Raw genomic sequence first — 16,108 nt, 5'->3', positions numbered from 1 at the left:
TGGCATCAATCCCACGGCAAGGCTCTCTCAATGGACGGAGTGCAGTGCGCATGCGCCGATTACATCACCGGAGCTGCTGAAGTATCTTCTAAATGGTGCACATTTAGAAGTTATTTACAGTACCTACAGGTAAGTCTTATTAAAGGCTTACCTGTATGTAAAACATGAAAAAAAGACTTTACTACCACTTTAAAGCAGAGTTCCAGCTGAAAAAAAATAAAAGTCAACAGCTACAAAAACTGTAGCTGCTGACTTTTAAAATACTATAATTATTATTATTATTATTATTATACAGTATTTATAAAGCGCCAATAGTTCGCTCAGCGCTGTACATTACAAAGGGAGACAGAACATGTGACAGAACAATACCAATACAATGCAAAACATGAGGGGATCGAGGGCCCTGCTCTTTCGAGCTTACAATCTAGGAGGGAGGGGGTGGTGGCACAGGAGGAGATAGCTGTGGGGGATGGAGTGGTAGGAAGAGTGGAGGAGGTCGGCAAGTTAGCAGGGGGTGGGGTAGGCTTCCCTGAAGAGATGGGTTTTCAGGGTGCGCCTAAAGGAGAGGAGAGAAGGTGATAATCTGATGGGTTGGGGCAGGGAGTTCCAGAGGATGGGTGACACCCTGGAGAAGTCCTGGAGGCGGGCATGGGAGGAGGAGACCAGGGAACTAGAGAGAAGGAGGTCTTGTGAGGAGCGGAGTGTGCGTGCTGGGCGGTACTTGGATATTAGGTCAGTGATGTAGTTCGGGGCAGTATGGTGGACAGCTTTGTACGTCAGCGTTAGGATTTTGAATTTGATCCGTTGCGCAATCGGAAGCCAGTGGAGGGATTGGCAGAGGGGGGTGGCGGAGATGGAGCGGTTGGAAAGGTGAATGAGTCTGGCAGCCGTGTTCAGGATAGACTGAAGAGGGGATAGCCAGCGGCGAGGCAGGCCAGTGAGGAGGGAGTTGCAGTAGTCGAGTCGTGATATGATGAGGGAGTGGATGAGCTGTTTAGTGGTTTCTGGGGTTAGGAACGTGCGGATTTTGGCGATGTTGCGGAGGTGGAGTCTGCACGAGTTTGTTAAAGATTGGACTTGGGGCTGGAAGGATAGGTTGGAGTCCAGAATGACACCCAGTACTCTGGCCTGCAGGGCGGGTTTGATGGTAGCGTTGTTGGATGTGATGGAGAAATCAATGGGGGGTGGTGTCCGGGCTGGGGGGAAGACAAGAAACTCGGTTTTGGAGAGGTTCAATTTAAGGAAGTGGAGCAACATCCAGTCTGATATGTCGCTCAGTAGGTGTGTGATTCGGGCTGAGACCAAGGGGGTGAGGTGGGGGGTTGAGAGATAGATTTGTGTGTCGTCGGCATAGAGGTGGTAGTTGAAGCCGTGAGAGTGTATGAGTTGGCCAAGGGAGGAAGTATAGATGGAGAAGAGAAGGGGCCCGAGGACAGAGCCTTGAGGGACCCCAACAGAGAGGGGGAGTGAGGGGGAGGTGGTAGCATTATAGGTAACGCTGAAGGAGCGTTGTGACAGGTAGGATGAGAGCCAGGAGAGAACAGAATCTCTGAGGCCGAGGGAGTGTAGTTTTTTGAGGAGAAGGGGGTGGTCGACTGTGTCGAAGGCCGCAGAGAGGTCAAGGAGTAGGAGCACTGAATAGTGGCCATTAGCTTTGGCAGTTAGCAGGTCGTTGGAGAGTTTGAGTAAGGCAGTTTCGGTGGAGTGTAGGGGACGGAAGCCGGACTGTAGGGGATCGAGGAGGTTGTTGTCGTTGAGGTGAGAGCATAGGCGGGTGTAGACTAGGCGCTCGAGGAGTTTAGATGTAAATGGGAGCAGGGAGATGGGTCTGAGGTTGTTCGGGTCATTGGGGTCCAGGGAGGGCTTTTTAAGTATGGGGGTGATGTGTGCATGTTTCAGAGGGGAGGGGAAAGTGCCTGAGGAGAGGGAGAGATTGAAGATGTGGGTGAGGGAGCGTAGGATGGAGGAGGAGGAAGGTCGTAGGAGTTGTGAGGGGATAGGGTCGAGGGGGCAGGTGGTGAGGCGGGCATCAGAGAGGATCTTGGAGACTTCCTCGATGGTAGTAAGGTCAAAGGTGTGGAGTGTTGGGGGAGCTTCAGTATGAGGAATGTAGGGTGGGGTGGAAGAGGAGGTCAGAGCAGTGGTGGGGCTGTGGGAGAGGGGTGATGAGGGGGTAGCTGAGTGAGGGTGAAGGGGGTTGGAGAGAGTTTGAGCAGTGACGAAGTCCCTGCGGGTTATGTCGAGGGGGAGGGGGGATAAGGGGGTAGCTGTGTGAGAGGGGACGGGTTGAGAGGGCGTGTGAGTTGCGGCAATGTCCTTGCGAATTGTGTCAATTTTGTTTTTGAAGTGATTGGCAATCTCAAGGGCAGTGAGTGAGGTGCTGGGTGGAGGTGGGGGTGGAGAGAGTAGAGAGTTGAAGGCAGAGAAGAGTCGGCGAGGATTGGAGGAGAGGGCCTTGATGAGGGTCAAGAAGTAGGCCTGTTTGGCAGCATGGAGGGAGGAGGTGTAGGTGCGGAAGGCAGATTTGTAGCGGGTGAAGGCTTGTTGGGATTTGGTTTTGCGCCAAATCATAATAATCAGGGGAGGAAAAATAAATGTAAAATTCAGAAGCCATTCTCCTAAACTCCAGAAGCCATCAGGAAGTTTTAGGAAGCAACGGTTCACACTTTGATTAATAGCAACAGTACAAAACTCAAAACCACTTTAAGTCCATGAAATGAGCCTAATAACAAGCAGAACCCAACAAAACCAGAAGTCAAGCCGGGGGGTTTACATAACAGTAATCCATGCCATGCGAACCATTTTACTTCCCGTCATGGAACCGTACCGTAATTAAAAGGGAAGTAGTTCTGGACTTTCTGGAAAACTGCATTACTGGCACAAATACAGTAAAAATAGTTACTCTGGTAAAAATACAGGCCACAAGGATGGCAATGTCAGGGCAGGAGCCGAGGAACCAACAGGCAGGCCTAACAATGTAACGCACTGGCTGACGACAACCACCACCCACAGACCGAAGTCCCTCAGGGCGCGGAGTCTAAGTCCCAGGCTGCCCTTCACCAGGGCCCCTGATGGTGGGGATGGACTTGACGCAGCCAGGAACCAGGTCGCGGCCCCCGAGACACCTCAGCTGCGGTAATGGCCGCCGCCAATGGCGTGTAGCTGGTGGAAGAAACAAAAGAGTAGTCAGACAAGCCAGGATCTACAACAACAGGACAAAACAGTACAGGACAGCAGACGAGAATCACAGGCCAAAAGCCGGGTTCAGCAACAGAGGGTCAGATCAAAGGAGAATACAAAGAATAGTCAAGTCACAAGCCGAATCAGAATACCAGGAGAGTCACGAGAGTCAGAACAGAGTAATAGTAACACAAAGACACAAGACACAAGTGCAAAGAGCATGTGCGGGCCACAGGCTTATATGTCATCAGCCACGCCCCTCTGGGGGGTGGACCTCAGAGACCTGAAGGCATAAAAAGGATTCGCATCATGCACAGCAGAATCCAAGATGGACGCCAGCACATGGAGTAACATAACCTCAGGGAAAAGGTAGGACCTTGACAGGCATGACCCCGAGCCTGGTGCCCAAGTCTTTTTAACGTGGCAATAACAACAGCAAAAACAAAAAGCACTAACCTGTAAAACGTTCTTTGCAGATACATGTGTACCCGCCTTCCCTTCTGACGCACATCCCTCCATTTTGACATGGGTTGGAGTAGCAGAGATTTATCTCGGTTTCACAATAATCCCCAGTGAAGCCTTGAGGGCAGCGGCAGCGCAGACCGGTGATGGGATGAATAGGGCGAAAAAGGATGGACTCAGAGGCGATAAATGGGGCCGAGCTGTCAAACTTTAGAACAGATATACACTTCATATAGTTTTCACAGGGTTCCCGAAGACAGACGTTGTCATCGAAGGGTAGAACCTCCAGCATGGAGGCAGAGGTCAGTGTCATCCTTTTCATGTAGAGCTGTTCCTGAAGGTCCTCGGAGCTGAAGAACTGGGAGCGATCCCCCTGGGGTACAAGAGCAGAAAAGCTGACATTGAGGATGGATCCTTCTACATCAGTGTCGTTCTGGATGTTGAAAATGAAAATGTCTTCCTTTGGGGTGGACAAAACAGTGGAGACCCCCTCCAAAAAGCTGGTCAAGAGAGGGGACAGAAAGCGTTCCTGAGACATGTTCTCCAGGCGGACGGTGATACTGTTGGATAACATGTCCTCAGTGATTATGAGAACACGAAGGACACATTGAGCTGTCACACTATGGATCCCATCTGCAAAAGGAAAAAAAAATGGAAAATATTTGAGATACCAACATCCTATATGAAAAAAAGAGAGCTTGGAAAGTATCATCAATATTTGACAGCCAATTGAAATATCATTTCTGGGTAGGCATTGGTTGGTTTAAACATCCTCTGGTTATTTTTTATCTCCTTGAGGATTCATCAGGTAGCTTGTCCTCACTAGTTTGTGTCTCTGTCCTTACCAAAAGTGAAAGAGTCCTCAGTTGGTGAATGTCTCAACTGTTTGTTCTACACTGTGGAAAATTCATCTAGCGACTATGGCACTAACATCCAGCATTTATAATGGCAGCAGAGGATAGAAGGAACTAAGAACTTTGGTGGGGGATCTAACTCCTGGAGTCCTTCAAAAAATAAAGAATTGACATTTAAATCAATGTTCCGGCAATCAAACAAGACTGAAAGAACCGTTTTGGTAGTATTAAATATCTAGATCAGTGGTCTCCAAACTACGGCCCGGGGGCAGGATGTGACCCTTTGCTTGGCTTTATCTGGCCCTTAGGCACAATTCCTTCTACTGACACCAACAAGGGGGCACTTTTCCTGCAACTGACATCAAGAATGGGGCACTTATCGTGCAACTGACACCAAGGTTGGGGCATTATTCCTCTCACTGACACTAATAATGGAGCACTATTACTTACACTAACATCGACGACAGGGCAATATTCCTGCAACTGACACCAAGAATGGGGCACTATTCCTCCCACCGACACCAACATTGGGACACTATTACTTCCACTGACACTGATGATGGAGCACTATTCCTCCCACTGACACCAACAATGGGGCATTATTCCTGCAACTGACACCAACAATGGGGGGGGGCACTATTCTTCCCACTGACTCCATGGGGCACTATTCCTCACTCTGATACCGACATTGGAGTACTATTGCTCTCACTAACATTACTTATGGAGCACTATTCCTCCCACTGACGGGACACTATTCCTGCAACTGACACCAACAATGGGGCACTATTCCTGCCACTGACACCAACGACGGAATAATATTCCTGCAACTGACACCAACAATGGGGCAATATTCCTCCCACTGACACCAACATTGGGGCACTATTACTTCCACTGACGCTTATGATGGAGCACTATTCCTCCCACTGACACCAATAATGGGGGGACACTATTCCTCCCACTGACGCTTATGATGGGGCACTATTCCTCCCACTGACACCAATAATGGGGGGACACAATTCTTCCCACTGACACCATGGGGCACTATTCCTCACTCTGACACCGACATTGTAGCACTATTGCTCTCACTAACATTACTTATGGGGCACTATTCCTCCCACTGACGGGACACAATTCCTGCAACTGACACCAACAATGGGGCACTATTCCTGCCACTGACACCAACAATGGGCACTATTCCTGCCACTGACACCAACGACGGAATAATATTCCTGCAACTGACACCAACAATGGGGCAATATTCCTCCCACTGACACCAACATTGGGGCACTATTACTTCCACTGACACTGATGATGGAGCACTATTCCTCCCACTGACACCAACAATGGGGGGACACTATTCTTCCCATTGACACCATGGGGCACTATTCCTCACTCTGACACCGACATTGGAGTACTATTGCTCTCACTAACATTACTTATGGGGCACTATTCCTCCCACTGACGGGACACAATTCCTGCAACTGACACCAACAATGGGGCACTATTCCTGCCACTGACACCAACGACGGAATAATATTCCTGCAACTGACACCAACAATGGGGCAATATTCCTCCCACTGACACCAACATTGGGGCACTTTTACTTCCACTGACGCTTATGATGGAGCACTATTCCTCCCACTGACACCAATAATGGGGGGACACTATTCTTCCCACTGACACCATGGGGCGCTATTCCTCACTCTGACACCGACATTGTAGCACTATTGCTCTCACTAACATTACTTATGGGGCACTATTCCTCCCACTGACAGGACACTATTCCTGCAACTGACACCAACAATGGGGCACTATTCCTGCCACTGACACCAACAATGGGCACTATTCCTGCCACTGACACCAACGACGGAATAATATTCCTGCAACTGACACCAACAATGGGGCAATATTCCTCCCACTGACACCAACATTGGGGCACTATTACTTCCACTGACACTGATGATGGAGCACTATTCCTCCCACTGACACCAACAATGGGGGGACACTATTCTTCCCACTGACACCATGGGGCACTATTCCTCACTCTGACACCGACATTGGAGTACTATTGCTCTCACTAACATTACTTATGGGGCACTATTCCTCCCACTGATGGGACACAATTCCTGCAACTGACACCAACAATGGGGCACTATTCCTGCCACTGACACCAACAACGGAATAATATTCCTGAAACTGACACCAACAATGGGGCAATATTCCTCCCACTGACACCATCATTGGGACACTATTACTTCCACTGACACGGATGATGGAGCACTATTCCTCACTCTGACACCGACATTGGAGTACTATTGCTCTCACTAACATTACTTATTGGGCACTATTCCTCCCACTGACAGGACACTATTCCTGCAACTGGCACCAACAATGGGGCATGATTCCTCGCACTGATGCCAAAGATGGGACATTGTTTACTTCCACTGATACCAGAACATTTTCTACTCCCACTGGCCACATTCTGGCCTCCTGAAGTGTGAAGAACAATAAACTTAGTTTGGAGACCCCTGATCTAGATTTTAAATAATGTAATGGATACTCATTGGTTGGAGCTCAACCAGTTGGTTTTTAGCCTTTCCATGGAAGAAGCCGGACTGAGATTAATTTATGAAGCTGACACTGGGAAAGAGGGACATCTTACGGACTTGTAATCTTTAAGAAAAAGCCTGTTCTTCTTATACTTTGGGTTAAACTCTTCTATCATTCCCAACAGAAAAAGGGAAGGACTTTTTACTTTTTCTACAAATATTTTAATACAAGGTCGCTTACTTCAACAGTTATGCTGACAACAACCAAATTCCATCATATATCTAAATTAAACCCATCCTTACACCGGTAGAATTTCGTTCGAATGAAAGTATAAAAATCAATCATCCAGTGATTCGATAGAACCTTCATGGACTTGACTAATTTTCAAGGACTTTCCGTTCGACTACCATGTCAATGTCTCAGTTTTCATAGATCGAATGTTCTACTTCTGGATGAACATAGATAAGTGTATGTGTATAAGACTGACTATGATTTCTCTTGGCCAGGAGTGAATTCAACGTTCACTTCCTTTAGATTCAACAAAAACTTTCCATCCTTGTCCTTCAATCTATTCACTCGCTCTGGTCAAAACTGATTGTTTAATAGTCCCCTTTAACTCTTAGATCATTGATCCCACATTGTAGAAACAACTATTTTCTTTACCCAGCTTTAGGATACCCACAAACACGAGATGTTGTGTCACCCAAGCTGTCCCATTTTTACTGGATTGGGTGATAATTTCATATCTCTGGGTGGCTCAGTAATCTGACCAGTCCTAGTGGACAATTGATCAAGCAGGTGGAAAAGCCAAGCCTACAAGGCAACAAAGCACTGTTCCAAGAGCTTGCCCCAAGGGGGGCTTGGATTGAGCCTATAGAAACAGCTATGCTCTAGAAATCAATAAGCTGCTTAATTGACCTGATAAGTCCTGGTCGCTGCATTACGGGATGCAGGCAATGGATGTTTTCTGCTAACAGCTACCGAAGGTAATAGACACTTTGTGGTGTATGCTCTTAGGAAGGACCTTTACCTGCTATGGGTAACTTCAAAGCTTTTCCTTTAAATTGTATTTCCACATCATTTTGAAAGCTGTATAGACATATACACAGGGGCGGACTGACCATTTGAACGCCTGGGGGACTGCCGAGGGTCCAGGGTCAGTAGGGGGCCCCATGAGATGCACCTGGTACCTTTCATAGGTTTTTTTGGGTGTGGTTTGAGTGTGAGCGAGGACACAGGGGCCCCATGATCCCCTATTACCCGGGTGCCCCATGAGTTGTCAGTCCGACCCTGCCTATACATGTAAAACTCTGCCTCCCCCCTCTGCCAATCCCTTCATTGGCTCCCGATTGCCCAACGCATCAAGTTCAAGCTGCTAACTCTGACCTACAAGGCCATTCACAATGCCGCCCCAAACTACATAACGGACCTGATATCCAGATACTACCCTACCCGTGCCCTCCGCTCCTCACAGGACCTCCTGCTCTCTAGCTCCCTGGTCTCCTCCTCCCACGCCCGATTGCAGGACTTCTCCAGGACTTCCCCCATCCTCTGGAACTCCCTACCCCAATCCAACAGACTGTCACCTACCCTCCTCACCTTCAGGCGCACCCTGAAAACCCTCCTCTTCAGGGAAGCCTACCCCAACCTCACCTAACACCCGACCTCATCTAACAACTAACCTCCTCCACCCCACCCACCACTCCATCCCCCACAGCCATCTCCTCCTGTGCCACCTTCCCCTCCCTCCTAGATTGTAAGCTCGAAAGAGCAGGACCCTCGAACCCCCGTGTATTGTTACTGTCTTGTCTCATGTTATGTCCCCCTTGCTACTGTACAGCGCTGAGCATACCCTATGGCCAGGGGTGGACTGACCATTTGGAAACTCGGGCACTGCCCGAGGGCCCGGGATCAGTAGGGAGCCCCATGAGATGCCCCTGGTACCTTTTTCATAGGCTTTTTTGAGTTTGGGCAAGGACACAGGGGCCCCATGATCCCCTATTGCCCGGGGGCCCCATGAGTTGTCAGTCCGCCCCTGCCTATGGCGCTATATAAATACTGTATAATAATAATAACAGTAAGAAACAGAAACGTTCTATTGTCTATTTATTCAGGTTCGTTCAGCCAACAGTGAAGGAAATTCTAAAACAAACAATAATTAAACGCCAAGAGAGATGAGAAGAAAAAAAAATCCTATAGGAGAAAAGAGAATTCAGATGTCATTTTTGCTCAGTTATTCCTCATAAAGAAGAAAACATAAAACTATTCTTCTGCTAAGTACCAGAGTCCGCCCGTTCCTCCCGGACTTAGAGGCATCGATTTTCTTTCAAGCGTCAGGAAGAAAAATGAGAAAAGGCCTCAATGAATACAGCACAAAGCGATATTCACAGAAGCCTGACACTCGAGCCTCGGAGGTCCGCACGAGTCCGGCGCTATAATCTATACATTTTATCGTGGAACCAGCAGATCCAGCTGTGTAGTGTTTGTTCTAAATTTCCATACTGTGCTACAAAAGAACGACACAATCATTTTTACTTGTCAACGTTTTTTTTTTAATTTGCACAAGTTTTCAAGCTTCTATTCATGCAGTTTAAATGACATTTTGTACTGTTCACCATCAGATGCAACATGTTTGGAGGTATACTCCATAAATAAAAAACAGAAAAAAAGCCATGACATAAATACAAGCTGAAAATCCTGCAGGCATTCTAATGCCGGCCATAGACGGTTCGAAATTCGGCCAAAAGAAAAATCGGCCGATTTTCGCACTATTAGTGGGTTAATTGGTTGGCCGATTTTCAGGTTTTTTGCACTTTCAGATTATCGGTCATGTTGGAAAATTCACGGCCGATTTGGAAAAACTGCCGATTTTCCCGGCAATGATGGCCAAATCGGCCGATTGTTTTAACGATCTGCATATGAGCCGTGACCTGCAAGGGACAGAAGTTATGGGGTGAACTTTATGATTTAGGCTTTAACTACCACCTATATGCCGACGACACACAAATCTATCTCTCAACCCCCCACCTCACCCCCTCGGTCTCCGCCTGAATCACACACCTGCTGAGCGACATATCAGACTGGATGTCGCTCCACTTCCTTAAACTGAATCTCTCCAAAACCGAGTTTCTTGTCTTCCCCCCAGCCCGGACACCACCCCCCATTGACTTCTCCATCACGTCCAACAACACCACCATCAAACCCGCCCCACAGGCCAGAGTACTTGGTGTCATTCTGGACTCCAACCTATCCTTCCAGCCCCAAGTCCAATCTTTAACAAACTCGTGCAGACTCCACCTCCGCAACATCGCCAAAATCCGCACGTTCCTAACCCCAGAAACCACTAAACAGCTCATCCACTCCCTCATCATATCACGACTCGACTACTGCAACTCCCTCCTCACTGGCCTGCCTCGCCGCTGGCTATCCCCGCTTCAGTCCATCCTGAATACGGCTGCCAGACTCATTCACCTTTCCAACCGCTCCGTCTCCGCCACCCCCCTCTGCCAATCCCTCCACTGGCTTCCGATTGCGCAACGGATCAAATTCAAAATCCTAACACTGACGTACAAAGCCGTCCACCATACTGCCCCGAACTACATCACCGACCTAATATCCAAGTACTGCCCAACACACACACTCCGCTCCTCACAAGACCTCCCTCTCTCTAGTTCCCTGGTCTCCTCCTCCCATGCCCGCCTCCAGGACTTCTCCGGGGTGTCACCCATCCTCTGGAACTCCCTGCCCCAACTTATCACCTACTCTCCTCTCCTTTAGGCGCACCCTGAAAACCCATCTCTTCAGGGAAGCCTACCCCACCCCCTGCTAACTTGCCAACCTCCTCCACTCTTCCTACCACTCCATCCCCCACAGCTATCTCCTCCTGTACCACCATCCCCTCCCTCCTAGATTGTAAGCTCCAAAGAGCAGGGCCCTCGATCCCCTCATGTTTTGCATTGTATTGGTATTGTTCTGTCACATGTTCTGTCCTCCTTTGTAATGTACAGCACTGAGCAAACTATTGGCGCTTTATTAATACTGTATAATAATAATAATGTATGATGTAAAAAGATTTATGATGGTTTTGTAAGGTATTTTTTGTTTTCCTAAAAGAAAATTTAATAAAAGATATAGCAATAAAAAAAAAATAAAGAAAAGTGTTTTTAAATGTCACAGGCGGTTTAAGGAGGGGCAGCAAGATCTCCTTAATGAAGTGGGCAGCCATAAATGCAAAAGACGGATGCAGATGTGGAAATTGAAAAGGTTATGGGAATCCGTTTGACGGAAAAGACAGGAACTCTGGCCTGACAAGTGGATTCTCCATCGTGACAATGCTCCTGCACATTATGGGTTAAGTGTACGTGAGTTCCTGGCCCAGAAATCCATTCCAAAACTTGATCAACCACCTTATTACCCTGAATTAGCCACACAAGACTTTTGGCTGTTTCCATATTTTAAAATAATGCCTTAAAAGGACACATATCTGATAACATTCCGGACATCCAGCGTGCCGCGACAAAGATACTGCACAGTGTTACGGTAAACGTATTCAAGGAATGTTTCCAGCAGTGACACAGTGGTCTAGAAAAGTGCGTCACTTCACAAGGGTGACAATGGCGACTAGTGTATCGGTAAGCAAACATTTTTTTTCCCAATTCCATTTTGGGAATTAAATTGTCACACCTCGTATTTGAATATAGGATTGGTATTCCAAATCCCACTTACTGGTCCCTGAAGAGAACAATCATATTATTGATGTCATCTAGTGCTACTTTCTGATTTCTCCTTGCATCGCCTCCATTTATCACAAATCCCCTACACATCTCTACCCTACATCATGACTATGATTAAAAATGCATCACCTTGGTGATGGTGACTTCCCTTGATTGAAAATATTGCATCATACCTGGTAAAGGGTGGCAAAAAATTGAAAAGGTGGGCTCTCTCAGGTTTTTTTCGTGATAGTTAAAATACATTAAAAATGATAAATATTTTTCATAGTATAAAAAACTTGAATGTGCACCCTTGGTCTTTATAAGTAGACCTCTTCATCTAAAAAGCAAGCTATGCTATCAATACTCCCAATCAGCATTTCTCAACCCGAGTTCCGTAGAACCCTACGAGTCCTCCAGAGGTTGCTAGGGGTTCCTTGAACAAGATCAAACCCTGCACCTAAGATAAGTTTTTACCAACACCAATGATCTTTTTTGGCTATCTGTAAGAGGCTTCTTCCCATGGACCACCAATGGAAAGAGCATTCCTCCCATTGACCACCAATGTAAGGAGCATTCTTCCCACTGACCACCAATGTAAGGAACATTCTTCCCATTGACCACCAATGTAAGGGGCATTTTCCCACTGACCAGCAGTGTAAGGGGCATTCTTCCCACTGACCTCCAATGTAAGGAGCATTCTTCCCACTGACCACCAATGTAAGCAACATTCTTCCCGCTGACCATCAATGGAAAGAGCATTCCTCCCATTGACCACCAATGTAAGGAGTATTCGTCCCACTGACCATTAATGTAAGAATTCATTCCACTGACCATCACACTAAATGTACGATGAGCTGTAGATACAGTAATTATTAGCAGGGGTTCCCTGAGACCATAATGCTACTCCAAGAGTTTCCCCATGGTAAAAACGTTGAGAAAGGCTGCTAACAATAATTTATATCTAGCAGCAGTATTTCTTTGCATGCTCCTGGATCTCAATACCTTCAGAAATGCTGTGTAAGACGTCCCTCTGGGTATACTTTTCCATTTCTGTAATTTACAACGCTAGCCAAGGATAACAGGGCGCAGATTCTGCATATATAATCCGATTGATGAAGTTTTACCAAAAGCCGCTAACTCCTTCAATGCCACGTCTGTAAGTTAATCTATTTCTGTCTTATCAAAGGCTTGCAAAGTTATGAATTTAAAAAGTAAGAGCAAAGCTGAAGGTGATGTGTCCTCCTTTGAACTGATTAAAAAGGACATCGCCTTCAAGAAGCTCCAGTTTGGAGTGTTTGAGTTTATATGTCTGATGTGGAATCTCAATAAAACCCAGTTTAATCTCGCCGTCTTGATACCAAACGTTTCGCCCTTTAAGATATGCCGAGCTTCTCGTCGATATTTACCGCCACCCTCCAGTGGCCAAGCAGCGATTGATTAACTGGTGTCTCTCGTAGGCGTATTGACGATCTAGGGGGACCTCTTGAGTCACAACAGCATTAATCATTATTGGTCAACAACAATAAAAACTCTATAAAGCAGATTTGACACCAATTAAAAAAAAGTAGAGACCCAGCAGGAATCTCTAAAGCTCTCCAAGCACTTAATATGAAAATAATGGGAAAAAAATGTATTCCCAGATACACCACAAGGCAGTGCAGGTGTCTACCGTCATATTGGGTTGCGGTATGTCGAAGATCATCATTGGTGATTGTTTTGTGCGTGGATGTATGTTAGGAACTTCTGCAGCCAATTCTCAACCAGGGTTCCATGGAACCCTAGAATTTCTTCAAAGGATGCTAGGGATTCCTTGAGCTGTGAATGACTGACCTTCAATTTGATGGTGCCTTTATAGTACCGGGGCCAACAGCACTTGGCCAAGCCATCATCATGACCCCAATGATATTATTAGCTGTCTGTAAGGGGGGCATTCTGACCACCACAGTAAGGTGGGCATTCGTTCTACTGACCACCAATGTAAAGAACATTCTTCCTTCTGCCCACCAATGTAGGGAACATTTTTCTCACTTAACCATTTAATTGGTTTTAATAATGGTTCCCTGAGGCCTGAAATTTTTTTGTTTCTCTGAGTAAAATGGTTGAGAAAGGCTGCTCTATCAGAAGTGAATGGGCACACGTATGGTAGAAAGTCCTTCCTCAGAATTTCCTAGGCAATTAAAACTGTGCCAGTGGAAAGAACTTCCTCAGTGCTCAAATAGAGTTTGAGCAGGTAGGAAGGAGAGAATACGTTCTTTTCCCTCCTCTTAGCTTGCAGCCCTAGATGGGATTCTGTGGGCATCCTCAGAGAAGTTGAGGATCAATTGTGATTGCATGTTCGGGACTGTTGCTGTCATTCTCAAGCAGGGTTCCATGAAACTCTACGGATCCTTCAAAGGATGCTAGGGGTTCCTGGAACTGTGATTGACTGACCTTCAATTTGATAGTATATGTAAGGGGGGCATTCTGACCACCACTGTAATGTGGACATTCTTCCCAGTGACCACCAATGTAAGAAACATTCTTCCTACTGACCACAAATATAGGGGGCATTTTCTCATTGACTCCCAATAGCTTGGTTTTAGAAAGGATTCCGTGAAGACCTAAAAATTATTGCTCCTCTGGTGTAGAAAGGTTGAGAAAGGTTGGTCTATTAGAAGTGAATGGTCACACTGATGGTGGTAATATTTATTCCAAATATGGGCAGTGATGTCACTGGGAACTCCTTCCTCAGGTTCCCCTCGGAAATCATTTCTGTACCAGCGGTAAAAACTTCATCAGTGCTCAAATTGAGTTTGACCAGGAAGAACAGAGTAACTCATTCTTCTCCCTCCTCATAGCTGTCAGTGCTAAATGAGATGCTTTGGGGCATCCTCAAGTATCACTGGAACCTGAAAGGTAAATATTAGTTTTAAAAAAGCAGCATAGTGGCTAAATGGTTAGCACTTCCACCTGGACGTACTAGGGTTGTTGGTTCGAAAGCCAACCATTGCACCACCTGCCTGGAGTTTGCATGTTCTCCCTGTGCCTGCGTGGGTTTCCTCCAGGTACTCCAGTTTCCTCCCACACTCCAAAGACATGCTGGTAGGTGAATTGGATCCTGTCTAAATTGTCCCTAGTATGTGTATGTATGAATGTGAGTTAGGGACCTTAGATTGTACACCCCTTGAGGGTTAGGGACCTTAGATTGTACACCCCTTAAGGGTTAGGGACCTTAGATTGTACACCCCTTGGGGGTTAGGGACCTTAGATTGTACACCCCTTGGGGGTTAGGGACTGATGGGAATGTACAATATATATGTATAAATTGATGGCGCTTTATAAGTTACTGTAATAATAAATAAATAAAAAGAAACCATTTTGGTATTTTTTCTTTTTTATTTCTTTTACCTACTTGCATAGTGAACTTGTTAGATAACGCAGGTGAGCGGTACATAAGCCAGTTCCCCTTGCCAGCACTCGCAGTACTCAGGAGAGGATGCATCTCCTAGATTGTAAGCTCCCAGGATCAGGGCCCTCCTTTCCCTCTTGTATTGAACTGTATTGTTGCTGTATTGTCTCCCGTTATATTGTAAAGTGCTGAGCAAACTGTTGGCGCCATATAAATCCTGTATAATAATAATCAAAATTTGGTTGGTTCTGTAGGGATCGGGTAAATTTCCATCCATGTATACGCAGGGAAGTTGTACATTATTCGATCTACCAATCGACTTTGGACTGTTGGATTTTCCTTGCTCAATCAGCGCCACATCTAATGATCGGTAAGCTGCAATATACTACATTACACGTTGGGGTTTAATACCCCTTTAAAGGGTGGCACAGTGACTTAGTGGTTATCCCATCTGCCTTGCAGTAAATGGGTCATGGGTTCAATTCCCGACCATGGTGCCTCCTGCATGGAGTTTGCATGTTCTCCCTGTGCTTGCGTGGGTTTCCTCCAGGTGCTCAGATTTCCTCCCACACTCAAGACATGCTGGTAGGTTAACTGGCTCCTGTCTAAATTGTCCCTAGTATGTGTATGTATGAATGTGAGTTAGGGACCTTAGATTGTACGCCCCTTGAGGGTTAGGGACCTTAGATTGTACGCCCCTTGAGGGTTAGGGACCTTAGATTGTACGCCCCTTGAGGGTTAGGGACCTTAGACTGTACGCCCCTTGAGGGTTAGGGACCTTAGACTGTACGCCCCTTGAGGGTTAGGGACCTTAGATTGTACGCCCCTTGAGGGTTAGGGACCTTAGATTGTACGCCCCTTGAGGGTTAGGGACCTTAGATTGTACGCCCCTTGAGGGTTAGGGACCTTAGATTGTACGCCCCTTGAGGGTTAGGGACCTTAGATTGTACGCCCCTTGA

At 46.6% G+C, this 16,108-nt stretch overlaps 1 protein-coding gene across 1 annotated transcript in view; it reads right to left on the bottom strand.

Annotated features, from left to right (window-relative positions):
• Positions 1 to 16,108, bottom strand: part of CELSR3 (cadherin EGF LAG seven-pass G-type receptor 3) — a 288,288-nt gene that overhangs the window by 206,123 nt on the left and 66,057 nt on the right. Inside the window, exon 2 of the mRNA XM_089684072.1 lies at positions 3,637 to 4,275. Within this exon, the coding sequence (XP_089540198.1) occupies positions 3,637 to 4,275 (639 nt within the window). The remainder of the gene's footprint in view (positions 1 to 3,636; positions 4,276 to 16,108) is intronic.

The sequence above is a fragment of the Staurois parvus genome, unplaced genomic scaffold (genome assembly GCF_062004578.1).
Source record: "Staurois parvus isolate SC_StPar_1 unplaced genomic scaffold, SC_StPar_1.0 ptg000335l, whole genome shotgun sequence".
Taxonomy (NCBI): Eukaryota; Metazoa; Chordata; class Amphibia; order Anura; family Ranidae; genus Staurois; species Staurois parvus.
The sequence above is the reverse complement of the archived record's forward strand: the minus strand, read 5'-3'. Positions and strand labels throughout refer to the sequence as shown.